This window comes from Heptranchias perlo, chromosome 11 (genome assembly GCF_035084215.1).
Source record: "Heptranchias perlo isolate sHepPer1 chromosome 11, sHepPer1.hap1, whole genome shotgun sequence".
NCBI lineage: Eukaryota > Metazoa > Chordata > Chondrichthyes > Hexanchiformes > Hexanchidae > Heptranchias > Heptranchias perlo.
In genome coordinates this window covers 77747721-77775533 of record NC_090335.1, presented here as the reverse complement: position 1 = coordinate 77775533, position 27813 = coordinate 77747721, and the positions used below count along the sequence as shown (strand labels likewise).

The 27813-nt window shown below is 49.5% G+C and overlaps 1 protein-coding gene across 1 annotated transcript in view; it reads left to right on the top strand.

Annotated features, from left to right (window-relative positions):
- LOC137326868 (cell adhesion molecule 2-like) overlaps positions 1 to 27813 on the top strand; it is a 386985-nt gene that overhangs the window by 172929 nt on the left and 186243 nt on the right. The window contains exons 5-6 of the mRNA XM_067992251.1: positions 2422 to 2592; positions 27047 to 27137. Of these exons, the coding sequence (XP_067848352.1) occupies positions 2422 to 2592; positions 27047 to 27137 (262 nt within the window). The remainder of the gene's footprint in view (positions 1 to 2421; positions 2593 to 27046; positions 27138 to 27813) is intronic.

Here is a 27813-nt window from a genome sequence, read left to right as displayed (position 1 = left end):
GCCTAACCATTACCTTGTACAAATTCATCATTACTTCTTTACTGCTGAACTCTATGCCCCTATTTATAGAACCCAAAGTGCTCTCTCTCTCTCTCTACCAGCTTGAAGGGTCCCAAGTGAGAACTCCTTTGACAATTTTAAAAATTCACTCTCGGGATGTGGGCATCGCTGGCAAGGCCAGTATTTATTGCCCATCCCTAGTTGCCCTTGAGAAGATGGTGGTGAGCCGCCTTCTTGAACCGCTGCAGTTCAATTGAAATCCCACCATGGGCATTTAGAGAATTTGAATTCAGTTTTTAAAAAATCTGGAAATAAAAAAGCTGGTCTCAGTAAAAGTGACCATGAAGCTGCATTATCATAAAATCTACTGGTTCTCAGGATGGCCACTTGCAAATCCCCGATTTCCATCGCCCCACCATTGGCGGCCATGCCTTCAGCAGTTTCGGCCCTGAGCTCTGGAATTCCCTCCCTAAACCTCTCCGCCTCTCTCCCTCTCTCTCCTCCTTTAAGATGCTCCTTAAAACCTACCTCTTTGACCAAGCTTTTGGTCACCTGTCCTAATGTCTCCTTATGTGGCTTGGGGTCAATTTTGTCTGATAACGCTCCTGTGGAGCGCCTTGGGACGTTTTACTAAATTAAAGGCGCTATATAAATGCAAGTTGTTGTTCTTAGTTCAGTGCCAAAATCACGACACGACTTTCTGAGCCCAGTTTCGAGAGGGCATGGCAGAACAGCCTAGAATTCAGCAGATTGTTTTGAGTCTCACTCCGAGAGGTGACAGGAGGCGGCTGGTGTGGGCAATGGAGATGGCACAGTGTTTGCTGTGGTCGAAAGCACTGTGGGCAGTGCAGCAGAATTCTGCTTCCCCATTTCTAACTTGTGCCCTCTGGGATTTGAACCGTTTCCCACAAGGAACAATTTACCTGGATTGATTTTATCAACTTCCTTCATATTCCTGAAAATTTCATTTATGTCACCTCAAAGTCTTCTCTTTTACAAAAAAACACTCTACTTCCTCCTTCATTGCTCACCGCTGTACACTCCGTAGCAATAATATCCCCCTATCGTCAGCTGACCACCTGTATGTCTTAGTGGATCTGACCTGCTCCATGTTCCGCATGTTGTACCTGCCCTGGGAGTGTTTGATGGGACAGTGTAGAGGGAGCTTTACTCTGTATCTAACCCGTGCTGTACCTGCCCTGGGAGTGTTTGATGGGACAGTGTAGAGGGAGCTTTACTCTGTATCTAACCCGTGCTGTACCTGCCCTGGGAGTGTTTGATGGGACAGTGTAGAGGGAGCTTTACTCTGTATCTAACCCGTGCTGTATCTGCCCTGGGAGTGTTTGATGGGACAGTGTAGAGGGAGCTTTACTCTGTATCTAACCCGTGCTGTACCTGCCCTGGGAGTGTTTGCTGGGACAGTGTAGAGGGAGCTTTACTCTGTATCTAACCCGTGCTGTACCTGCCCTGAGAGTGTTTGATGGGACAGTGTAGAGGGAGCTTTACTCTGTATCTAACCCGTGCTGTACCTGCCCTGAGAGTGTTTGATGGGACAGTGTAGAGGGAGCTTTACTCTGTATCTAACCCGTGCTGTACCTGCCCTGAGAGTGTTTGATGGGACAGTGTAGAGGGAGCTTTACTCTGTATCTAACCCGTGCTGTATCTGCCCTGGGAGTGTTTGATGGGACAGTGTAGAGGGAGCTTTACTCTGTATCTAACCCGTGCTGTACCTGCCCTGGGAGTGTTTGATGGGACAGTGTGGAGGGAGTTTTACTCTGTATCTAACCCGTGCTGTACCTGCCCTGGGAGTGTTTGATGGGACAGTGTAGAGGGAGTTTTACTCTGTATCTAACCCGTGCTGTACCTGCCCTGGGAGTGTTTGATGGGACAGTGTAGAGGGAGCTTTACTCTGTATCTAACCCGTGCTGTACCTGCCCTGGGAGTGTTTGATGGGACAGTGTAGAGTGAGCTTTACTCTGTATCTAACCCATGCTGTACCTGCCCTGGGAGTGTTTGATGGGACAGTGTAGAGGGAGCTTTACTCTGTATCTAACCCGTGCTGTACCTGGCCTGGGAGTGTTTGATGGGACAGTGTTGGGGGAGCTTCACTTTGTTATCTGACTTACTGGAGAATTGTTTCTCAGACTGGTTGACAGTAGTGGAAAAACTCCGCTCCTCAACACTGTGAATATTTTACCTTGATCAGCACAAAAAAAATCTAATAACTGACAAAAAAAATCTAAGAAAACGACGAACGCAGTGTCCGTTTCTGATGCTTATTCACCAGTTTCAGAACGACCGGATCTGAATCTGCCATCAACTATGACTTGCACTATTGATGTGTAGTTGTGAGAAGGGACAGGGGTGAGAGTTGGGGCTGGTGGTGTTACTTACCTGGCTGTTTGATTCTTCTGTTTCTAGATGTGCCCTCAACAAAAGAGCCCGACTCCAGAGGGAAGACCTTCACCGTCAGTAGCACATTTGGACTCCAGGTGGATCGGAATGATGATGGTGTTGTCGTGAGCTGCACCGTGGACCATGAATCCCTCAGATCAGCACCACAAGTGGCCAAGCAAGTTCTTGACATTCAGTGTAAGCACCAAAACCTTTCTCCACCAGTTCATCCGAGCACACCTCAGAGTTTTCATTTCATATTTGATTTATATATTTCACATATCATTTCCGGAGGGATAGAATTGAAAAGCAGAGAAGTTATGTTAAACTTGTATCGAACCTTGGTCACTGTGAACAGTCCTGGTCTCCATGTTACAAAAAGGATATTGAGGCACTGGAGAGGGTACAAAAAAGATTTGCAAGAATGTTACCAGAACTGAGAGGTTATAACTACCGGGAAAGATTGAACAGGCTGGGGCTCTTTTTCTCTCGAAAAGAGAAGGCTGAGGGGCGACCTGACTGATAGAGGTCTTTAAAATTATGATAGGGTGGACGTAGAGAAGATGTTTCCACTTGTGGGTGAGACCAGAACTAGGGGCCATAAATATAAGATAGTCACTAATTAGTTCAATAGGGAATTCAGGAGAAACCTCTTTGTCCAGAGAGTGGTTAGAATGTGGAACTCGCTACCACAAGGAGTGGTTGAGGCGACTAGCATAGATGCATTTAAGGGGAAGCTAGGGGAGCACATGAGGGAGAAAGGAAGAGAAGGATTTGCTGATAGGGTTAAATGAAGAGGGATGGGAGGAATTCGTGTGGAGCATAAACACTGGCATGGACCTGTTGGGCCGAATGGCTCTGCTGTAAATTCTATGTAAGTCAATGTATATTTTTGCTCCATATCCCCCAATTGGGATCTCCCTAAGTGTTGTCTATCAGAGTGTTGGTTATGTGCTGGTCTACCAGTTACCAAATTGAGATTAACCAAATCTATTTCACCCAAACCTTCTTTACTTAAAGCCAGCAGAAGCTCAGCAAGTTTCTCCGGCAAGTAAAATACATAGATAGAAGTTACAACACAGAAAAAGGCCATTCGGCCCAACCAGTCCGTGTCTGCATTTACCGCCCACGCGAGCAAATAGTCCCAATCACATTTACCCGCCCTGTCCACATCCCTTCAACTACTTTTCCTCCACCTATATAATCTATCCTTGAATGTTGTCCTGTCCTCTGTTCTAAATCTCTTCCATTTAATCCTGTATCGATGGCCCCTCGGTCTGGACCCCTCAACTACAGGAAAGGCTTTGCTTCTATCTACCCTGTCCCATCCTTTCATCATTTTACACACTTTTATTACATTGCCCCGTAATCTGCGTTCTAACATAGGAACAGGGGGAGGCCATTCAGCCCCTCGATCCTGTTCCGCCATTCAATTAGATCATGGCTGATCTGTATCTTAACTCGATCTGCCCGCCTTTGCTCCATATCCCTTGATACTCTTACCTCATAAAAATCTATCAATCTCAGTCTTGAAAATTTCAGTTGACCCCCGGAAGCCACAACCTTTTGGGGAGAAAGTTCCAGATTTTCACTACCCTTTGTGTGAAAAAATGATTCCTGTTTTCACTCTTAAATGGCCTGGCTCTGATTTTATAATTATGCCCCCTTGTTCTGAATTCCCCCACCAGAGGAAACTGTTTCTCTGTATCTTCCCTATCGAATCACTTTAATATTTTAAACACCTCGCTCAGTTCACCCTTTAACCTTCTAAACTCGAAGAAACACAAGCCCACTCTCTGCAACCTGGCCTCATAATTTAACCCTTTTAGCCCTGGTATCATTCTGGTGAATCTGCTCTCCACCACCTCCTGAGTTGTCGTGCCCAGAACTGAACGCAGTGCACCAGATGGGGTCTGACCAAGGCTCTGTACAACTGAAGCAACACTTTCTCACTTCTGAATTGCAATTCCAACAAAAAAAAGCCTGACACGACTCCCACTAGGGTATGGGTCCCACAGACACCAACTCTCCCTGGGGTACGGGTCCCACAGACACCGACTCTCCCTGGGGTACGGGTCCCACAGACACCGACTCTCCCCGGGGTACGGGTCCCACAGACACCGACTCTCCCCGGGGTACGGGTCCCACAGACACTGACTATCCCCGGGGTACGGGTCCCACAGACACCGACTCTCCCCAGGGTACGTGTGAGGTGCCCAGCGGGAGCTGCTGTATGAATCCAGGTTGCTGCTTTTGTTTTATTTCATGAGATGCTGTTCCTGCCCACTGCCCAGTTTTACACAGGCCGCTTAAACCAGTTCTATCCAGCGTCTGATTCCAGGCACGACCCTGAAACAACCTTGTGCTGCTTGTATTCGTGTCCAATCAGTTGAGCTTGTTAACAGTACAATCACCTTCTCCTCCAATTACGCTTGTATTGATTCTTGCCTCTTGATTTCTCAGCAATCCATCTTTATAATCCATACTTAAATTTATTTCTAATTATTCTGTATTTAATCCATTCCTCTATCCTCTCTCCTAGTTTAAATAGTTCCTGTTACATTCTGTATTCTGGTCTAGTTTCTCGTCCCTTTGATCTAATTACATGGATCCAATCTCTCTTACACAGGTTGTGTTTCCTTCAAAACATTCCGCAATTTTCCATTTGTTTTTCTTTTTAATTTTTTCTCCCCCCTTCAAGAAGGCACTTCCTCTCCCTGGGGTACGGGCCCCACAGACACCGACTCTCCCTGGGGTACGGGTCCCACAGACACCGACTCTCCCTGGGGTACGGGCCCCACAGACACCGACTCTCCCCGGGGTACGGGTCCCACAGACGCCGACTCTCCCTGGGGTACGGGTCCCACAGACGCCGACTCTCCCTGGGGTACGGGTCCCACAGACACCGACTCTCCCTGGGGTACGGGTCCCACAGACACCGACTCTCCCTGGGGTACGGGTCCCACAGACGCCGACTCTCCCTGGGGTACGGGTCCCACAGACGCCGACTCTCCCTGGGGTACAGGTCCCACAGACGCCGACTCTCCCTGGGGTACGGGTTCCACAGACACCGACTCTCCCTGGGGTACGGGTCCCACAGACGCCGACTCTCCCTGGGGTACGGGTTCCACAGACACCGACTCTCCCTGGGGTACGGGTCCCACAGACACCGACTCTCCCTGGCGTACGGGCCCCACAGACACCGACTCTCCCTGGGGTACGGGTTCCACAGACACCGACTCTCCCTGGTGTACGGGTCCCACAGACGCCGACTCTCCCTGGGGTACGGGTCCCACAGACACCGACTCTCCCTGGGGTGCGGGTCCCACAGACACCGACTCTCCCTGGGGTACGGGTCCCACAGACACTGACTCTCCCTGGGGTACGGGTCCCACAGACACTGACTCTCGCTTGGGTACGGATTAGAATCATAGAAAGTTACGTCTCAGAAGGAGGCCATTCAGCCCATCGTGTCCGTGCCGGCCGAAAAAGAGCTATCCAGCTTAATCCCACTTTCCAGCACTTGGTCCATTGCCCTGTAGGTTACAGCACTTCAGGTGCACATCCAAGTACTTTTTAAATGAGTTGAGGGTTTCTGCCTCTCCCACCCTTTCAGGCAGTGAGTTCCAGACCCCCACCACCCTCTGGGTGAAAAAATTTCTCCTCAGCTCCCCTCTAATCCTTCTACCAATTACTTTAAATCTATGCCCCCTGGTCACTGACCCCTCTGCTAAAGGAAATAGGTCCTCCCAACCACTCTATCTAGGCCCCTCATAATTTTATATCCCTCTCTGGCCACAGGGGATGTGCCAGAGGACTGGAGAACCGCTAATGTAGTACCATTATTCAAGAAGGGGAGTAGGGAAAAACCAGGGAACTACAGGCCAGTGAGCCTAACATCAGTGGTAGGAAAATTATTGGAAAAAATTCTGAAGGACAAAATTAGTCTCCACTTGGAGAAGCAAGGATTAATCAGGGATAGTCAACATGGCTTTGTCAAGGGAAGATCATGTCTGACTAATTTGATTGAATTTTTTGAGGGGGTGACTAGGCGTGTGGATGAGGGTAACGCAGTGGATGTGGTATACATGGATTTCAGTAAGGCCTTCGATAAAGTCCCCCACAGGAGACTGGTCAAGAAGGTACGAGCCCATGGAGCCCAGAGTGCCTTGGCACTTTGGATACAAAACTGGCTTAGTGGCAGAAGGCAGAGGGTGATGGTCGAAGGTTGTTTTTGTGACTGGAAGCCTGTGGCCAGTGGGGTACCACAGGGATCGGTGCTGGGTCCCTTGCTGTTTGTGGTCCACATTAATGACTTGGATATGAATGTAAAAGGTATGATCAGTAAGTTCGCTGATGATACCAAAATTGGTAGGGTGGTAAATAGCGAGGAGGATAGCCTCAGTCTGCAGGACGATATAGATGGGTTGGTCAGATGGGCGGAACAGTGGCAAATGGAATTTAACCCGGAAAAGTGCGAGTTGATGCACTTTGGAGGGACTAACAAGGCAAGGGAATACACAATGAATGGGAGGACCCTAGGCAAGACAGAGGGTCAGAGGGATCTTGGTGTGCAAGTTCACAGATCCCTGAAGGCGGCGGAACAGGTAGATAAGGTGGTAAAGAAGGCATATGGGATACTTGCCTTTATTAGCCGAGGCATAGAATATAAGAGCAAGGAGGTTATGATGGAGCTGTATAAAACACTGGTTAGGCCACAGCTGGAGTACTGTGTGCAGTTCTGGTCGCCACACTACAGGAAGGATGTGATCGCTTTGGAGAGGGTGCAGAGGAGATTCACCAGGATGTTACCAGGGCTGGAGCGCTTCAGCTATGAAGAGAGACTGGGAAGATTGGGTTTGTTTTCCTTGGAGCAGAGGAGGCTGAGGGGGGACATGATTGAGGTGTACAAAATTATGAGGGGCACAGATAGGATGGATACTAAGGAGCTTTTTCCCTTCGTTGAGGGTACTATAACAAGGGGACATAGATTCAAGGTAAAAGGCGGGAGGTTTAGAGGGGATTTGAGAAAGAACTTTTTCACCCAGAGGGTGGTTGGAGTCTGGAACTCACTGTCTGAAAGGGTTGTGGAGTTAGGAACCCTCACAACATTCAAGAAGCATTTGGATGAGCACTTGAAATGCCATAGCATACAAGGCTACGGACCAAATGCTGGAATATGGGATTAGAGTAGACAGGGCTTGATGGCCGGCGCGGACACGATGGGCCGAAGGGCCTCTATCCGTGCTGTATAACTCTATGACTCTACTCTCTATGACTCAGTTAAATCTCACTTCAGCCTCCTCTGTTCCAAAGAAAACAACCCCAGCCTATCCAATCTTTTCTCATAGCTAAAATTCTCCAGCCCTGGCAACATCCTCGTAAATCTCCTCTGTACCCTCTCTAGTGCAATTACATCCTTCCTGTAATGTGGTGACCAGAACTGTACACAGTACTCAAGCTGTGGCCTAACTAGTGTTTTATACAGTTCTAGCATAACCTCCCTGCTCTTATATTCTTTGCCTCGGCTAATAAAGGAAAGTATCCCTTATGCCATTTTAACCACCTTATCTACCTGTCCTGCTACCTTCAGGGATCTGTGGACATGCACTCCAAGGTCTCTCACTTCCTCTGCACCTCTCAGTATCCTCCCATTTATTGTATATTCCCTTGCCTTGTTTGCCCTCCCCAAATGCATTACCTCACACTTCTCCAGATTGAATTCCATTTGCCACTTTTCTGCCCACCTGACCAGACCATTGATATCTTCCTGCAGTCCACAGCTTTCCTCCTCACTATCAAACACACGGCCAATTTTTGTATCATCTGCAAACTTCTTGATCAAGCCCCCCACATTCAAGACCAAATCATTAATATAAACCACAAAAAGCAAGGGACCCAGTACTGAACCCTGTGGAACCCCACTGGAAACAGCCTTCCAGTCACAAAAACACCCGTCAACCATTAGCCTTTGCTTCCTGCCATTGAGCTAATTTTGGATCCAACTTGCCACTTTCCCTTGGATCCCATGGGCTTTTACTGTTTTTATCAGTCTGCCATGTGGGACCATACTAAAAGCCTTGCTAAAATCCATGTAGACTACATCAAATGCACTACCCTCATCAACCCTCCTTGTTACCTTCTCAAAAAATTCAATCAAGTTAGTCAGACACCACCTTCCCTTAACAAATCCATGCTGACTGTCCTTGATTATCCCTTGCCTTTCTAAATGATGATTTATCCTGTCCCTCAGGACCACCGAGGTTAGATTGACTGGCCTATAACTACTCGGTTTATCTCTTTCTCCCTTTTTAAACAACGGTACAACGTTAGCAGTCCTCCAATCCTCCAGCACCACACCTGTAGCCAGGGAGGATCAGAAAATGATGGTCAGAGCCTCTGCTATTTCCTCCCTTACTTCTCTTAACAGCCTGGGATACATTACATCCGGGCCTGGTGATTTATCTACTTTCAAAGATGCTTTCAAAGGGTTCCACAGACACTGACTCTCCCTGAGGTACAGGTCCCACAGACACCGACTCTCCCTGGGGTACGGGTCCCACAGACACCGACTCTCCCTGGGGTACGGGTCCCACAGACACCGACTCTCCCTGGGGTACAGGTCCCACAGACACCGACTCTCCCTGGGGTACGGGTCCCACAGACACCGACTCTCCCTGGGGTACAGGTCCCACAGACACCGAGTCTCCCTGGGGTACGGGTTCCACAGACACCGACTCTCCCTGGGGTACAGGTCCCACAGACACCGACTCTCCCTGGGGTACGGGTCCCACAGACACCGACTCTCCCTGGGGTACAGGTCCCACAGACACCGAGTCTCCCTGGGGTACGGGTTCCACAGACACTGACTCTCCCTGGGGTACGGGTCCCACAGAATCCGACTCTCCCTGGGGTACGGGTCCCACAGACACCGACTCTCCCTGGGGTACGGGTCCCACAGACACCGACTCTCCCTGGGGTACGGGTCCCACAGACACCGACTCTCCCTGGGGTACGGGTCCCACAGACACCGACTCTCCCTGGGGTACGGGTCCCACAGACACCGACTCTCCCTGGGGTACGGGTCCCACAGACACCGACTCTCCCTGGGGTACGGGTCCCACAGACACCGACTCTCCCTGGGGTACGGGTCCCACAGACACCGACTCTCCCTGGGGTACGGGTCCCACAGACACTGACTCTCCCTGGGGTACGGGTCCAACAGACACTGACTCTCCCTGGGGTACGGGTCCCACAGACACCGACTCTCCCTGGGGTACGGGTCCCACAGACACTGACTCTCCCTGGGGTACGGGTCCCACAGACACCGACTCTCCCTGGGGTACGGGTCCCACTGACACCGACTCTCCCTGGGGTACGGGTCCCACAGACACCGACTCTCCCTGGGGTACGGGTCCCACAGACACTGACTCTCCCTGGGGTACGGGTCCCACTGACACTGACTCTCCCTGGGGTACGGGTCCCACAGACACTGACTCTCCCTGGGGTACGGGTCCAACAGACACTGACTCTCCCTGGGGTACGGGTCCCACAGACACCGACTCTCCCTGGGGTACGGGTCCCACAGACACTGACTCTCCCTGGGGTACGGGTCCCACAGACACCGACTCTCCCTGGGGTACGGGTCCCACTGACACTGACTCTCCCTGGGGTACGGGTCCCACAGACACCGACTCTCCCTGGGGTACGGGTCCCACAGACACTGACTCTCCCTGGGGTACGGGTCCCACTGACACTGACTCTCCCTGGGGTACGGGTCCCACAGACACTGACTCTCCCTGGGGTACGGGTCCCACAGACACTGACTCTCCCTGGGGTGCGGGTCCCACAGACACCGACTCTCCCTGGGGTGCGAGTCCCACAGACACCGACTCTCCCTGGGGTACGGGTCCCACAGACACCGACTCTCCCTGGGGTACGGGTTCCACAGACACCGACTCTCCCTGGGGTACGGGTCCCACAGACGCCGACTCTCTCTGGTGTACGGGTCCCCCAGACACCGACTCTCCCTGGGGTACGGGTCCCACAGACACCGACTCTCCCTGGGGTACGGGTCCCACAGACACCGACTCTCCCTGGGGTACGGGTCCCACAGACACCGACTCTCCCTGGGGTACGGGTTCCATTTGTTTATTTTGGCGGTCACCTTCACCTGTTCACCGGTCAGTGTGTCGCAGGCTACCAGAACTTGGAGGCTTTGCAGCCGTGACCTGATCTGATCATCCAAAGTCCAAACTTCCTGAATAGTGATCAGGAGCAGGGTCTCTGGCCGGATTCTCCTCTCCCGAACCCAGGGACACAAGACGAATTGTAGCATTATTAATTCTACTCCAGATAGGATTAGTTGCCTCAGGATCAAAGCAGCTCGTGCTTTTACACACTTAGAAACATACTCTGTCCCTTCTTCCCACACAGCATTTCGCCACAATTTTCTGCCCTCCCTCCTCCTTAGCTTTACCCCGTCAGGTGTGAGCTTGCGAGGAACCCCAGAGACCTCCCACATTTCCCTTGGGATGTGAACGATACTATCAAGGCCCCATTTATTGCCCATCCCAAGTTGCCTTGAGGACATTAAGAGTCAACCAGCTAGACTTGAACATTTGTGGCAGACAACTGGTTTAGCCAGTCATCGACAGATCTGGCTGGACCACTTAAAGCACTATGGGGTCCTGCTCTCCTCTGCCAAAACTGATCATCCTGGAATGCAAAGATAACCCCCGGTTTCTCTTCTCCACTACAAACTGTTGTCTTAAACCCCTCTCCCCTGCCTCCTCCACCCTCACCTCCAAAAACAAGTACGAGGAGCTCATGGACTACTTTGTCACTAAGATTGAGACGATCCGTTCAGCTGCCTCTGCCACTTCCCTCCTTCACCTCGCCCACCAAATCAAACTTCCCATATGGTTCCCCCATGCCCTGGCCCTAAACTCGCATCTTTCTATAGTTTCCCTCCTATCTACCCCCACGCCCTCTCCGAGCTCATCTTGACCATAAGACCCAACTGCTGCTCCCTTGACCCTTTTCCCACCAAACTGCTGACCACCCAACTTCCCTTCCTGGCCCAATGTAGGTATTGATATATTAGATATTGTTAACAGTTCCCTCTCCTCAGGTACTGTCCCCTCCCCTTCAAATCTGCCGTCATCACCCCCCTCCTCAAAAAACCCACCCTTCACCCCCCTGTCCTTGCAAACTGCCGCCCCATCTCCAACCTCCCTTTTCTCTCCAAAGTCCTTGAAAGTGTTGTCGCCTTCCAAATCCGTGCCCATCTTTCCTGCAAATGTTTGAATCCCTTGAATCAGGTTTCTGCCCCTGCCACAGTACTGAAACGGCCCTTATCAAAGTCACAAATGACATCCTATGTGACTGTGACCGTGGTAAACTATCCCTCCTCATCCTTCTCGACCTGTCTTCAGCCTTTGACATGGTTGACCACACCATCCTCCTCCAACACCTCCCCTCCGTCGTCCAGCTGGGTGGGACTGCGCTCACCTGGTTCCATTCTTCACTACCCAGTCGTAGCCAGAGAATCACCTGCAATGGCTTCTCTTCCCACTCCCACACCGTTACCGCTGGAGTCCTCCAAGGATCTGTCCTTGGCCCCTCTTATTTCTCATCTACATGCTGCCCCTCGGCGACATCATCCGAAAACACGTCAGGTTCCACATGTACACTGACATCACCCAGCTCTACCTCATCACCACCTCTCTCGACCCCTCCACTGGCTCTCATTTGTCACACTGCTTGTCCAACATCAAGTACTGGATGAGCAAAAATTTCCTCCAATTAAATATTGGGAAGACTGAAGCCATTGTCTTTGGTCCCCGCCACAAACTCCGTTCCCTAGCCACCGACTCCATTGCTCTCCCTGGCCACTGTCTAAGGCTGAACCAGACCGTTCTCAACCTTGGCGTCCTATTTCACCTTGAGTTGAGCTTCTGACCACATATCTGCTCCATCTCCAAGACCACCTACTTCCACCTCCGTAACATCGCCCGTCTCCGCCCGTGCCTCAGCTCATCTGCTGCTGAAACCCTCGTCCATGTCTTTGTTACCACTACACTGGACAATTCCAATGCTCTCCTGGCCTGCCTCCCATCTTCTACCCTCCATAAACTTGAGCTCATACAAAATTTCTGCTGCCCGTATCCTAACTCGTACCAAGCCCCATTCTCCCTTCACCCACTGTGCTCACAGACCTACATTGGCTCCCAGTCCTGAAATGCCTCGATTTTAAAATCTCTCATCCTTGTTTTCAAATCCCTCCATGGCCTCACCCCCTCCCTATCTCTGTAACCTCCTCCAGCCCGACAACCCTCCCAGATCTCTGCGCTCCTCCAATTCTGGCCTCTTGCGCATCCCCGATTTTAATCGCTCCACCATTGGCGGCCGTGCCTTCAGCTGCCTAGGCCCTGAGCTCTGGAATTCCCTCCCTAAACCTCTCCCCCTCTCTCTCCTCCTTTAAGACGCTCCTTAAAACCTACCTCTTTGACCAAGCTTTTGGTCACCTGTCCTAATATCTCCTTATGTGGCTCGGTGTCAAATTTTGATTCTTAATCGCTCCTGTGAAGCGCCTTGGGATGTTTTTACTGCATTAAAGGCGCTATATAAATGCAAGTTGTTTTTGTTGTGGTGGTGGTGGTTGTGCGGGACTGGAATCGCACTGAGGCCCAGACCAAGTCAAGGTGGCACATTCCCTTCCCCGAAGGACATCAGTTGGGTTTTTACGACAACAGAATTTTACTAGTGCCAGACCAACAATTGCCTGATTTTTTGAATTCAGTCTCACAGCTTGTCTGGGAGGGATTGGAAGTTTGAGTTGCTGGTCCAGTCCCAAAACCATCACCGTTTAGTCAGGCTGCTTCTAGCGAATCTCAAGATTCCTTTAGTCTGCATCATTCTCCCAACATAGAGAGTCCACCTGCTCTGGGGAAACATTTAGCCGCTGATAGACGCAAAGCCACTTGCCTCACCAGGGCAGTTTGAGACTTTGAATTCAGTTTAAACAATCGGGAAATAAAAAGCTGCTGTCAGTGAAGTGACCATGAAAGATTGTCGTTAAAAACCCAACTGATTCATTAAAGTCCTTTAGGGAAGGAAACCTGCCGTCCTTACCCGGTCTGGGCCTATATGTGACTCCAGTCCCACACCGACGTGGATGACTCTTAATGGCCCTCCGAGATGGTCTAGCAAGTCCTTCAGTTGGTATCAGTGGTTCAAGAAGAAGGTCCACCATCACCTTCTCAGGGCAACAAGGGATGGGCGATAAATGCCGGCCTTGCCAGCGACGCCCACATCCCAAGAATGAATTTTAAAAATCTTCTTACCTTCTCCATGTTCCTTTTTATCAAATTCTTACCACAGTCATTTCTCGTGGGTACAAATCATTATTGATAACTCTTTCCTCAGAACCTTGAACTCCGTGTGATCCTCACATCTTCTTAGGTCTTTCCCATTCCCTATTCTCACAATGCCAGCCTTCTTTCTCCATTTGATGTTTCTATTTCCTTACAAGACTCTTCATTATGTTCACCAATTCTTTTTCGTCACTTGACCCTAACTACCTCTTGTAGCTTCTCACTTTCTCTTCGTCGAGGATGTGACATATCCCACTTGCTTTCTCTTCCCATACTTTCCCTGAGCTATCTAACTTCCCCTGCCACAATCGTCTGAGTCACTCTGGACAGGCGAGGTCTGAGTGAAGATCAGGTGAAGGACAGCCAATCACACAATGTTCTCGCCGGGTCTCTGTCACAGACCAGCTCGGAGAGTGTCTGACAACTTCAGAAGGGGAAAAGATACAACCCTTTTCCTCATCTGTTATTTGTTCGGCAATATACAAAATAAAGGGTACGGGGAAAGGGCAGGGTGTGGGGTGAAAGTGGAGAGCTGTGACATGGAGCTAGCACCAGCACAGACACGATGGGCCAAATGGTGTTCTTCTCCACTGAAATTCAGTGATTCAGTGATAAATCTGCCTTCACTTCCCTCAGCATATAAATTAGACACTGCAAGCCATTTGATATATGAGTTAATAGTAATTAGATCCACCATTGAGTTAATGATACTTATATATAGCAATGAGTTAATGGTCATTATATTCATCAATGAGTTATGGTAATTATATCCTGCAATGGTTTGCTAGTAATTATATCTATCACTGAGTTATTGAGAATTATATGCATCAGGTTAGTTAATATCCAGGAATAAGTTAATTGTAATTATATCAAACTTTGAGTCAATGATAATTTCATCCATCATAGAGTTATTGGTAATTATATCAATCATAGAATCGTACAGCACAGAAGGAGGCCATTCGGCCCATCATGCTTGTGCTGGCTCTTTGAAAGAGCAATCCAATTAGTCCCACTCCCCTGCTCTTTCCCCATAGCCCCGCAGAATTTTCCTTTACAAGTATTTATCCAATTCCCTTTTGAAAGTTATTATTGAATCTACTTCCACCGCCCTTTCAGACAACGCATTCCAGATCAGAACAACTCGCTGCATAAAAAAATGTCTCCTTATCTCCCCCTCTGGTTCTTTTGCCAATCACCTTAATCTGTGTCCTCTGGTTACCGACCCTCCTGCCACTGGAAACAGTTTCACACCATTAGAGGAATGGGGTGGTAAGTCAAACCCCACCATTTTCAGGGTGCTAACACCCCCTTTCTGCCTGGCGGGTGGCCTCAAAATCACCCCTCATAACTGAAGCCTCCCGTCACTCTCACCCACCCGAGTGACTCTTCTCTATCCCTCCATTTATAAACTTAGGATCCCCTACGGTATTTTACAGCTTTATCAACATCCTCCAATTTTTATCAAGATCTGTCTGTCTGAACTCTTAAAGCTCTCTGCATTAGTTTTACCATTTAGTGTGTATTTCCTTTCCCTATTATCTGAAACTATCTGCCCAACCCATTAACCTGTCTCTGTCCTGCAGTTACTTACATGCCTCCTCACATTTAATCTGCAAATTTTGATATTATTCGCTGTAAGATCCCTGAGTAACGCTGCAGTAAACATCTATTGACCACTATTCTCTGTCCTTTAACCAACTTCCGGTCCATGCTTTCACACTCCCTTTAGTGCTTTAATTTTATCAACAAGCCTCCTATGCAGCACCTTATCAAAGGCCTTGTGAAAATTCATATACACAACTTCCACTGCATTTCCTTACCAATAAACCATTATTTCCTCAAAGGACTCTGTTAAGTTGCTCAGACACGCCATGCCTTGTCTCGCTGACCCATTAATATCGGCGACGCGGCCGACGGCATTTTGAAAGGGGCCGAATGCCGGGTGTCCAAAGCGCCCGCCTGATTCGGGCAATGGACGCCTTTTAATATGGAAATCGGGGACCTCTGACGTAAAAAGGACCCCGATTGCTATTTTAGGTTGGACCCAGACCCTGCGCTGGGCTCACTCTGACCAGTTCCACAGGCGATGGAAGGGAAGAGCCAAAGGAAAGTGTTGAATTATTTTGTGGGCTCTGGAGGAGCGGGAATGCTCCATGGGGCCCAGTAAAATAACCTGGGCCGCTGCCTCCCCGGAACCCCCACACCCTCCACCATCGCGACCTCTCCTCCTTCCCCCTCCCCTCCCCCACCCCCAAGACTTACCTCGCTGTCGGCCGTCCCAGGACCCCCGCCCTCCGCGATCGTGACCTCCCACCCCTCCCCTCTCCCCCTTCCCCGCTGGCGGCCGCCTCGACCCAATCACGAGGCCTCAGTTGTTGGGCTGCCTGTTTGGTGCCCCGTCGTTCGCTTGCCAGATTTAAATGAAGCCGGGACCCCCCTCACCGTCGGTGTGGGCAACCGACCATTGGCCTCTCCCACTCGGTCACACAATTCAAAATCAACCCCACTGCGTGTGTGAGACACATTGAGTGCATCGAGAATATATGGGGAGGGACTCTCAACTTCACTAGGGGTCTAAACAGAGGGGGGGGGGTAGTGAGATAGTGTGTAGATGAGTATGTGTGAGAGAGTGTGAGTGTAAGAGAATGTATGCGATTATGTGTGCATTTGTGAGATTGTGTGTATGAGTATGTGTGAAATTGTGTGTGCGAGATTGTGTGTGCGAGATTGTGTGTGCAAGTGTGTGTATGAGATTATGTGAGATTGTGTGTGCGAGTGTGTGTGTGTGCGAGAGTGTGTATGAGATTGTGTGTACGAGCATGTGTAAAATTGTGTGTGTGAGTGTGTGTATGAGTGTGTATGAGATTGTGTGTGCGACTGTGTGTGTGTGCGAGAGTGTGTATGAGATTGTGTGTACGAGCATGTGTAAAATTCTGTGTGTGAGTGTGTGTATGAGTGTGTATGAGATTGTGTGTGCGAGTGTGTAAATGTCTGTAAATAGGTGTATGTATATGTGTGTAGCGGTGTATGTGAGTATTTATGTGTGTGTGCATTCATGTGTATGCATGATTGTACATATATGTATGTGTGTAGCAGTGTATATATGTGTATATGTGTGATTGTATATGTGTGATTGTGTATATATGTAGATGCGTTTATGTTTGTGTTATGTAATACATTCTTTTGATTTCTAGAGTGAGGAATATTATTAACCCACCACAACTAAACCATTGGTGTTCTCCCCAGACGTCCGATATGAAAGATTATAAAGGGACACTTTAAATTATTTGCACATGGAAAATCTGAGAGTCCCACATTGACCTGTGTCTCACTCAGCAGTTGCCAGCCCCTCCACAGCTATATTACAGAGCAGGAGGACACGAGGTCAGTCCTGTGATTCACTGGTTAACGAGTGCCTGAGCTCGGCCTGGCTGTCAGTGGGAATCACCCCGAGTGGCGAGAAGAAAGGAAAAGCAGGCGGCAAGTTTCTTTCACCTCTGTCTCCTTGTAACCAGTCAGAAAACAATAGTTAGCTGGGAGCGGTGTGTGACAGGTGAACCCACCAAACTCCCCAGAGAGGGAAGACCCCCTTAAACATGAGACCGTAACAAGTAACATTTGAAAAAGAAAACAACAAACACATTGCTGTCACATGGCAGGGCGGGTCTCCCCCACAGACAGACAACACCAAGAATGGAAAATTGCAGTGAAAATATCAGGTTCCGTCCAGACTCTATGTGAGGTTATTCTATGACGGGCTCCCCTCACCTTCCATTTACCCCCTTCCCTTGAGGAGCACTGAGTTCCTTCCCCTCACTCCCAGGAAATAAAATCATGGGAGTAATTCCGACTTCGGGCGATAGTGTAAAAGTGGCGATATCGGATCAGCCGCCCGTTATACGTCAATGTATCATGTCAAATCCCCCCATGGCCTCACCCCCTCCCTATCACTGTAACCTCCTCCAGCCCGACAACCCTCCCAGATCTCTGCGCTCCTCCAATTCTGGCCTCTTGCGCATCCCCGATTTTAATCGCTCCACCATTGGCGGCCGTGCCTTCAGCTGTCTCGGCCCTAAGCTCTGGAATTCCCTCCCGAAACCTCCACCTCTCTCTCCTCCTTTAAGGCGCTCCTTAAAACCTGCCTCTTTGATCAAGCTTTTGGTCACCTGTCCGAATATCTCCTTATATGGCAAATTTTGTTTGATAATCGCTCCTGTAAAGTGCCTTGGGACGTTTTGCTATTTGAAAGGTCTATATAAACGCAGGTTGATGTTGCTGTTGAGATGTACGATGGGCGGCTGGTCCAATATCGCTGGTTTTACTCTATCGCCCAAAGTCAGAATAACCCCCATGCAGTGCCGTTAATATCTCTCTAACCCTCCGTCTCAAAAGATGCCCATTGACCCAAAATCCACCCCCTTGTCGAGGAATATCCCCCACACCCACTGTCCTGCGGGAATAAAGTTTTACGAGTCTCTGGCCTCGTTCAAGGTTTGTGAGTTAAGTTTAGCACAGTGTTTCTGCTCCCTCTCACCTCAGTCACACTCAGCACCTCGCTCCCTCTCACCTCAGTCACACTCAGCACCTCGCTCCCTCTCATCTCACTCACACTCAGCACCTCGCTCCCTCTCACCTCACTCACACTCAGCACCTCGCTCCCTCTCATCTCACTCACACTCAGCACCCCGCTCCCTCTCATCTCACTCACACTCAGCACCTCGCTCCCTCTCATCTCACTCACACTCAGCACCTCGCTCCCTCTCATCTCACTCACACTCAGCACCTCGCTCCCTCTCATCTCACTCACACTCAGCACCTCGCTCCCTCTCATCTCACTCACACTCAGCACCTCGCTCCCTCTCATCTCACTCACACTCAGCACCTCGCTCCCTCTCATCTCACTCACACTCAGCACTCTGCTCCTGTTTCCCCTCAACAGATTAGTTTGTAACCTGGAGTCTATGTTATGCAGAGAGTAAACGTCTGGAGGTCAGTTCAGTAATTCCATCTCAGGAGCTTGTGTTATGTGAAGAGCCGTCTTGAGGTTGGAGTGAATTATAGACTGGTAATTCACTCCCAGGTTGTTATTAATCTACATATAATAAACAGGACAGACTGTGTCTGTGTCTGCTCCAATTATACCCGGATTATACTGTACACGCTGCACCGATTCCGAGAAGCCCAGCAGTCTAGTCTTGTTTCTCTTTAATCTGCAAAGATCCTTTCTTCCTCCTCCCTGAAATCGAAACTCATCTCTCCGTCTCCCCCTCTAATTCATTCCTTCCCTGGATCGCAAGACTACAAAACTCCTCCCATAGAATTACATAGAATGTACAGCACAGAAACAGGCCATTCGGCCCAACAGGTCTATGCCGGTGTTTATGCTCCACACGAGCCTCCTCCCTCCCTACTTCATCTCACCCTATCAGCATATCCTTCTATTCCTTTCTCCCTCATGTGTTTATCTAGTTTCCCCTAAAATGTATCCATACTATTCACCTCAACTACTCCTTGTGGTAGTGAGTTCCACATTCTCACCACACTCTGGGTAAAGAGGTTTCTCCTGAATTCCCTATTGGATTTATTAGTGACTATCTTATATTTATGGCCTTGAGTTTTGGACTCCCCCATTAGTGGAAACATCTTCTCTATGTCTAGCCTATCAAACCCTTTCATAATCTTAAAGACCTCTATCAGGTCACTCCTCAGTCTTCTCTTTTCTAGAGAAAAGAGTCCCATTCTGTTCAATCTTTCCTGATAGGTAAAACCTCTCAGTTCTGGTATCATCCGAGTAAATCTTTTTTTTGCAGCTTCTCCAGTGCCTCTATATCCTTTCTATAATATGAGCACAGTTCTCTAAGGACACTCACCTCCCTCAGTCTTTCCTTCGCCCTACAATCTAAACTCATCACCTGCACACTGTTTTTTTGATTAGCCTCTTTGCTCTTCCTGCCCGTTTGAACCTTGTCAGAGCCCTTGCTGGATATCACTGTAAACAACTGCCCCTGAATCAGATCGCAGCCGCAGTTTAACTGACACAAGAGCCCATCCTCTGCTCTGTTTCATTGTCAAGTTCCACAACCCTGCTGTAAAAGGGAGCTCCTGTGTGTGTTTTTCCTGACTGCAGTCAGTGGTTCTGCGAGGAGAGTGCACTCAGCCCTTTTCATTAAATCTACAATGAAATTTCAAAAGAAGGACGAGAGACCCCACCAGCTATGGTTTGTTGGGAGATCTGCAGCTGAACTCCCAGTGAAAACTAAAGCTACTTTCTGAATATTACTGCTCAGTCTTCCAACCACTCACACCACAGGTACAGGCACTGAAATAACTGCAGACCAGAGACGGGAAAAATATGTGTTTGTGCTGAAATTAGATCGAGGCATTGTGGGCCGGGTGTATTAACAACTAGTTCCTGCCTGAATGAGGTTCTGTTCTGCCAGCAACAAGGTCATTCACAGGTAGAACGTCAGGTGATGAGATTAGATTCCATCTAAATACAGCCCATTCACAATTTGGGGATTACATTCTGCAAGGACAACCTCACAACCATCATTCTGTTCACATTCTTTTTTAGCTTTTTGCTGATCGACATGAGGATGTTGGTGTTGGGGAATGGAGCACGGGTTAGATACCGAGTAAAGCTCACTCTACACTGTCCCATCAAACACTCCCAGGGCAGGTACAGCACGGGTTAGATACAGAGTAAAGCTCCCTCTACACTGTCCCATCAAACACTCCCAGGGCAGGTACAGCACGGGTTAGATACCGAGTAAAGCTCCCTCTACACTGTCCCATCAAACACTCCCAGGGCAGGTACAGGGTTAGATACAGAGTAAAGCTCCCTCTACACTGTCCCATCAAACACTCACAGGGCAGGTACAGCACGGGTTAGATACAGAGTAAAGCTCCCTCTACACTGTCCCATCAAACACTCCCAGGGCAGGTACAGCACGGGTTAGATACAGAGTAAAGCTCCCTCTACACTGTCCCATCAAACACTCCCAGGGCAGGTACAGGGTTAGATACAGAGTAAAGCTCCCTCTACACTGTCCCATCAAACACTCCCAGGGCAGGTACAGGGTTAGATACAGAGTAAAGCTCCCTCTACACTGTCCCATCACACACTCCCAGGGCAGGTACAGCACGGGTTAGATACCGAGTAAAGCTCCCTCTACACTGTCCCATCAAACACTCCCAGGGCAGGTACAGCACGGGTTAGATACCGAGTAAAGCTCCCTCTACACTGTCCCATCAAACACTCCCAGGGCAGGTACAGCACGGGTTAGATACCGAGTAAAGCTCCCTCTACACTGTCCCATCAATCACTCCCAGGGCAGGTACAGCACGGGTTAGATACCGAGTAAAGCTCCCTCTACACTGTCCCATCAAACACTCCCAGGGCAGGTACAGCACGGGTTAGATACCGAGTAAAGCTCCCTCTACACTGTCCCATCAAACACTCCCAGGGCAGGTACAGGGTTAGATACCGAGTAAAGCTCCCTCTACACTGTCCCATCAAACACTCCCAGGGCAGGTACAGGGTTAGATACCGAGTAAAGCTCCCTCTACACTGTCCCATCAAACACTCACAGGGCAGGTACAGGGTTAGATACCGAGTAAAGCTCCCTCTACACTGTCCCATCAAACACTCACAGGGCAGGTACAGGGTTAGATACCGAGTAAAGCTCCCTCTACACTGTCCCATCAAACACTCACAGGGCAGGTACAGCACGGGTTAGATACAGAGTAAAGCTCCCTCTACACTGTCCCATCAATCACTCCCAGGGCAGGTACAGCACGGGTTAGATACCGAGTAAAGCTCCCTCTACACTGTCCCATCAAACACTCCCAGGGCAGGTACAGCACGGGTTAGATACCGAGTAAAGCTCCCTCTACACTGTCCCATCAAACACTCCCAGGGCAGGTACAGGGTTAGATACCGAGTAAAGCTCCCTCTACACTGTCCCATCAAACACTCCCAGGGCAGGTACAGGGTTAGATACCGAGTAAAGCTCCCTCTACACTGTCCCATCAAACACTCACAGGGCAGGTACAGGGTTAGATACCGAGTAAAGCTCCCTCTACACTGTCCCATCAAACACTCACAGGGCAGGTACAGGGTTAGATACCGAGTAAAGCTCCCTCTACACTGTCCCATCAAACACTCACAGGGCAGGTACAGGGTTAGATACCGAGTAAAGCTCCCTCTACACTGTCCCATCAAACACTCACAGGGCAGGTACAGGGTTAGATACAGAGTAAAGCTCCCTCTACACTGTCCCATCAAACACTCACAGGGCAGGTACAGCATGGGTTAGATACAGAGTAAAGCTCCCTCTACACTGTCCCATCAAACACTCCCAGGGCAGGTGCAGCACGGGTTAGATACAGAGTAAAGCTCCCTCTACACTGTCCCATCAAACACTCCCAGGGCAGGTGCAGCACGGGTTAGATACAGAGTAAAGCTCCCTCTACACTGTCCCACCAAACACTCCCAGGGCAAGTACAGCATGGGTTAGATACAGAGTAAAGCTCCCTCTACACTGTCCCATCAAACACTCCCAGGGCAGGTACAGCACGGGTTAGATACAGAGTAAAGCTCCCTCTACACTGTCCCATCAAACACTCCCAGGGCAGGTGCAGCACGGGTTCGATACAGAGTAAAGCTCCCTCTACACTGTCCCATCAAACACTCCCAGGGCAGGTACAGCACGGGTTAGATACAGAGTAAAGCTCCCTCTACACTGTCCCATCAAACACTCCCAGGGCAGGTACAGCACGGGTTAGATACAGAGTAAAGCTCCCTCTACACTGTCCCATCAAACACTCCCAGGGCAGGTACAGCACGGGTTAGATACAGAGTAAAGCTCCCTCTACACTGTCCCATCAAACACTCCCAGGGCAGGTACAGCACGGGTTAGATACAGAGTAAAGCTCCCTCTACACTGTCCCATCAAACACTCTCAGGGCAGGTACAGCACGGGTTAGATACAGAGTAAAGCTCCCTCTACACTGTCCCACCAAACACTCCCAGGGCAGGTACAGCACGGGTTAGATACAGAGTAAAGCTCCCTCTACACTGTCCCATCAAACACTCCCAGGGCAGGTACAGCACGGGTTAGATACAGAATAAAGCTCCCTCTACACTGTCCCATCAAACACTCCCAGGACAGGTACAGCACGGGTTAGATACAGAATAAAGCTCCCTCTACACTGTCCCATCAAACACTGCCAGGGCAGCTACAGCACGGGTTAGATACAGAGTAAAACTCCCTCTACACTGTCCCATCAAACACTCCCAGGGCAGGTACAGGGTTAGATACCGAGTAAAGCTCCCTCTACACTGTCCCATCAAACACTCCCAGGGCAGGTACAGGGTTAGATACCGAGTAAAGCTCCCTCTACACTGTCCCATCAAACACTCACAGGGCAGGTACAGGGTTAGATACCGAGTAAAGCTCCCTCTACACTGTCCCATCAAACACTCACAGGGCAGGTACAGGGTTAGATACCGAGTAAAGCTCCCTCTACACTGTCCCATCAAACACTCACAGGGCAGGTACAGGGTTAGATACCGAGTAAAGCTCCCTCTACACTGTCCCATCAAACACTCACAGGGCAGGTACAGGGTTAGATACAGAGTAAAGCTCCCTCTACACTGTCCCATCAAACACTCACAGGGCAGGTACAGCATGGGTTAGATACAGAGTAAAGCTCCCTCTACACTGTCCCATCAAACACTCCCAGGGCAGGTGCAGCACGGGTTAGATACAGAGTAAAGCTCCCTCTACACTGTCCCATCAAACACTCCCAGGGCAGGTGCAGCACGGGTTAGATACAGAGTAAAGCTCCCTCTACACTGTCCCACCAAACACTCCCAGGGCAAGTACAGCATGGGTTAGATACAGAGTAAAGCTCCCTCTACACTGTCCCATCAAACACTCCCAGGGCAGGTACAGCACGGGTTAGATACAGAGTAAAGCTCCCTCTACACTGTCCCATCAAACACTCCCAGGGCAGGTGCAGCACGGGTTCGATACAGAGTAAAGCTCCCTCTACACTGTCCCATCAAACACTCCCAGGGCAGGTACAGCACGGGTTAGATACAGAGTAAAGCTCCCTCTACACTGTCCCATCAAACACTCCCAGGGCAGGTACAGCACGGGTTAGATACAGAGTAAAGCTCCCTCTACACTGTCCCATCAAACACTCCCAGGGCAGGTACAGCACGGGTTAGATACAGAGTAAAGCTCCCTCTACACTGTCCCATCAAACACTCCCAGGGCAGGTACAGCACGGGTTAGATACAGAGTAAAGCTCCCTCTACACTGTCCCATCAAACACTCTCAGGGCAGGTACAGCACGGGTTAGATACAGAGTAAAGCTCCCTCTACACTGTCCCACCAAACACTCCCAGGGCAGGTACAGCACGGGTTAGATACAGAGTAAAGCTCCCTCTACACTGTCCCATCAAACACTCCCAGGGCAGGTACAGCACGGGTTAGATACAGAATAAAGCTCCCTCTACACTGTCCCATCAAACACTCCCAGGACAGGTACAGCACGGGTTAGATACAGAATAAAGCTCCCTCTACACTGTCCCATCAAACACTCCCAGGGCAGGTACAGCACGGGTTAGATACAGAGTAAAGCTCCCTCTACACTGTCCCATCAAACACTCCCAGGGCAGGTACAGCACGGGTTAGATACAGAGTAAAGCTCCCTCTACACTGTCCCATCAAACACTCCCAGGACAGGTACAGCACGGGTTAGATACAGAGTAAAGCTCCCTCTACACTGTCCCATCAAACACTCCCAGGGCAGGTACAGCACGGGTTAGATACAGAGTAAAGCTCCCTCTACACTGTCCCATCAAACACTCCCAGGACAGTTACAGCACGGGTTAGATACAGAGTAAGTTTCTCTTTCCTCTACCCCAATAACATCTCAGCCCCAGCCTCGGACGAGCACCCCCTCCTGTATCAATATGATGTTATTCCGTTTCACACATATCCTGTGACCTCTCTGTGTGAAACGCCAACATGGTCCCAGTTAGTACCGAATTAGAAGCAGTTTTCTGTTACCCGGGGGAGCCGGTTTGAGCCTGTGCTGATTCATTTCACACATGATTCTGAGAGCCAGCAGAATAAAAATAACTTCCAGCGTGGGCTGGATTTGAACGTGAATCCCAGAGGTTAAAGGACAGTGTCTGTGCTAGAGAGAGAGGGTGGGAGGTCAGTCAGTACAAGCACCTCCAACACTCTTCCATTTGTATGCTGTGGCCTGACTGTGCAATATGATCACTAGGTTGGTGTCTGGGAGAGACACTCCCCAGACCAACAATGATGGACAAGGATGGAGCTTTGTGACCAACACGATACTGAGTGAAGGAGGTATCCTCATTTACCTGCACGGCAAGCAACCTTTCCTCCTGACACTCACCAACAAAGGCCAGAGTGACACTAACTATATAATAAGCACATTCAAATACTGTTAGTGCTTCATTAAATTATGAGGCTAGGTTGCATATACTTAGCTTGTATTCCCTTGAGTTTAGAAGATTGAGGGACGATCTGATCGAATTGTTTAAAATGTTAAAAGGATTTGATAGGGAAGATACGGAGAAACTATTTCCCCAGGCAGGGGAATCAAGAACTAGGGGGCATAATCTTATAATTAGAGCCAGGCCATTCAGGAGTGAAATCAGAAAACACTCCTTCACACAAAGGGTAGTAGAAATCTGGAACTCTCTCCCCCAAAAGGCTGTGGGTGCTGGGGGTCAATTGGAGCTTTCAAGACTGAGATCGATAGATTTTTATTAGGTAAGGGTATCGAGGGATTTGGAGCAAAGGCGGGTAAATGGATTTGAGGTACAGATCAGCCATGATCTAATTGAATGGTGGAGCAGGCTCGAGGGGCTGAATGGCCTCTTCCTGTTCCTAATGTTCCTATGGGATTGAAATGCTATTTTATGATTGAGAAACCAAGGTCAAAGGTCAAAGGCCAAGGTTGCAATGAGTCGGAGAGAAGATGAGGTAAATCAGCAAGTCGTGATGAAGTGATGTCGCAGTTTGTGTTTCAAAAGCCTGAAGATAGTAGAAGGAAGGGAAGATGGAAGGAGGTGAGCAGATGCACACTATGAAATGCTGCAAAGAGAGACCTGCTCTGACCCCTTCACTTCTATAAAACTCCAATAAAACTGAGGCTTGGTATTTTCAGAGTTTATCTGCTCTGGACAAACACATAAGGAACAACTTTCATTTTTATTATTTTGCTTTCAGACCTGTGAAAATGAATTTCCTTCTGCATCTGTATTTATTTGTTTAATTTTCTTTCCTTTATGAGGTGACACTGCCTAATAGAATCATAGAGAGTTCCAGCACAGAAATAGTCCATTTTATGTCCCCTGAGAGGGCGGACGAGGACTCGGTTTAACAGCTCTTCGGTACCTCCAACAGTAAAGTCGGTACCTCCGACAGTAAAGTCGGTACCTCCAACAGTGCAGCGCTCCCTCAGTACTGACCCTCCAACAGTGCAGCGCTCCCTCAGTACTGACCCTCCAACAGTGCAGCACTCCCTCAGTACTGACCCTCCGACAGTGCAGCGCTCCCTCAGTACTGACCCTCCAACAGTGCAGCGCTCCCTCAGTACTGACCCTCCAACAGTGCAGCGCTCCCTCAGTACTGACCCTCCGACAGTGCAGCGCTCCCTCAGTACTGACCCTCCAACAGTGCAGCGCTCCCTCAGTACTGCCCCTCTGACAGTGCAGCGCTCCCTCAGTACTGCCCCTCCGACAGTGCAGCGCTCCCTCAGTACTGCCCCTCCGACAGTGCAGCGCTCCCTCAGTACTGCCCCTCCGACAGTGCAGTGCTCCCTCAGTACTGCCCCTCCGACAGTGCAGTGCTCCCTCAGTACTGCCCCTCCGACAGTGCAGCGCTCCCTCAGTACCGACCCTCCGACAGTGCAGCACTCCCTCAGTACTGCACTGCGAGTGTCAGCCTAGATTTTGTGCTCAAGTCTCTGGAGTGGGTCTTGAACCCATGACCTTCTGACTCAGAGGTGAGAGTGCGACCCACTGAGCCCCAGCTGACACCTGTGGAGTGCTGCTCACCACATCTTTCCAATCCGAGAAGCTTTGACCCATTGCTTTCTGCACTCCAAATATCTCTCTATCCATATGCCCACATACCCCAATACCTTTGTCAGAAGTGTGTTCTGTGGTACTTTATCAAATACATTACACATTATCTCATGTCCTTTTTGATTTATTATAGATGTGCCTTCGGTGAAGATTGATTTTTCCAGGAACTTTGCGCGAGAGGGAGATGAATTGAGGCTAGAGTGTCGGGCAACTGGGAACCCAACGTAAGTGAACATTCTTCAGTATTTACAATGGCCGTATGTACAGCACTCGTGCTCCAGAGATTCCGGATTTAAAGCCCAGTCTCAGCGGATGATATTGAAATATGAATGTGCTTTACAGGTGACTGTCAGCTCTTTAAAGTAAAAGCAAAGTATGAGCTGCATTAGAGGATGGATGGATTAAGAATGACGCGAGGTTGCATTGTTACTGTCAGGCTCCCATATGGAATATTGTAGAATCATAGAGCTCAGAAGGAGGCCATTCGGCCCATCATGCCTGTACCGGCTCTTTGAACGAGCTATCCAATTATTCCCACTCCCCTGCTCTTTCCCCATAGCCCTGCAAATTTTTCCTTTTCAAGTATTTATCCAATTCCCTTTTGAAAGTTATTATTGAATCTCCTTCCACTGCCCTTTCAGGCAGCGCATTCCAGATCAGAACAACTCGCTGTGTAAAAAAGTTTCTTCTCATTTGCCCCCTGGATTTCTTGCCAATTATCTTACCTTCTGGCAGTGGAAACAGTTTCTCCCTATCTACTCTATCAAAACCCCTCATTGTGCTGTGTCCAATTCTGGTCATCCACCAAAGGAAGGACATTACTGATCCAGAGAAGGGACAGAGGGAAGCAACTGAGGTTATTGCAACTTGGGCTGTTTTCTTTGGAATATTGGTGGCCGA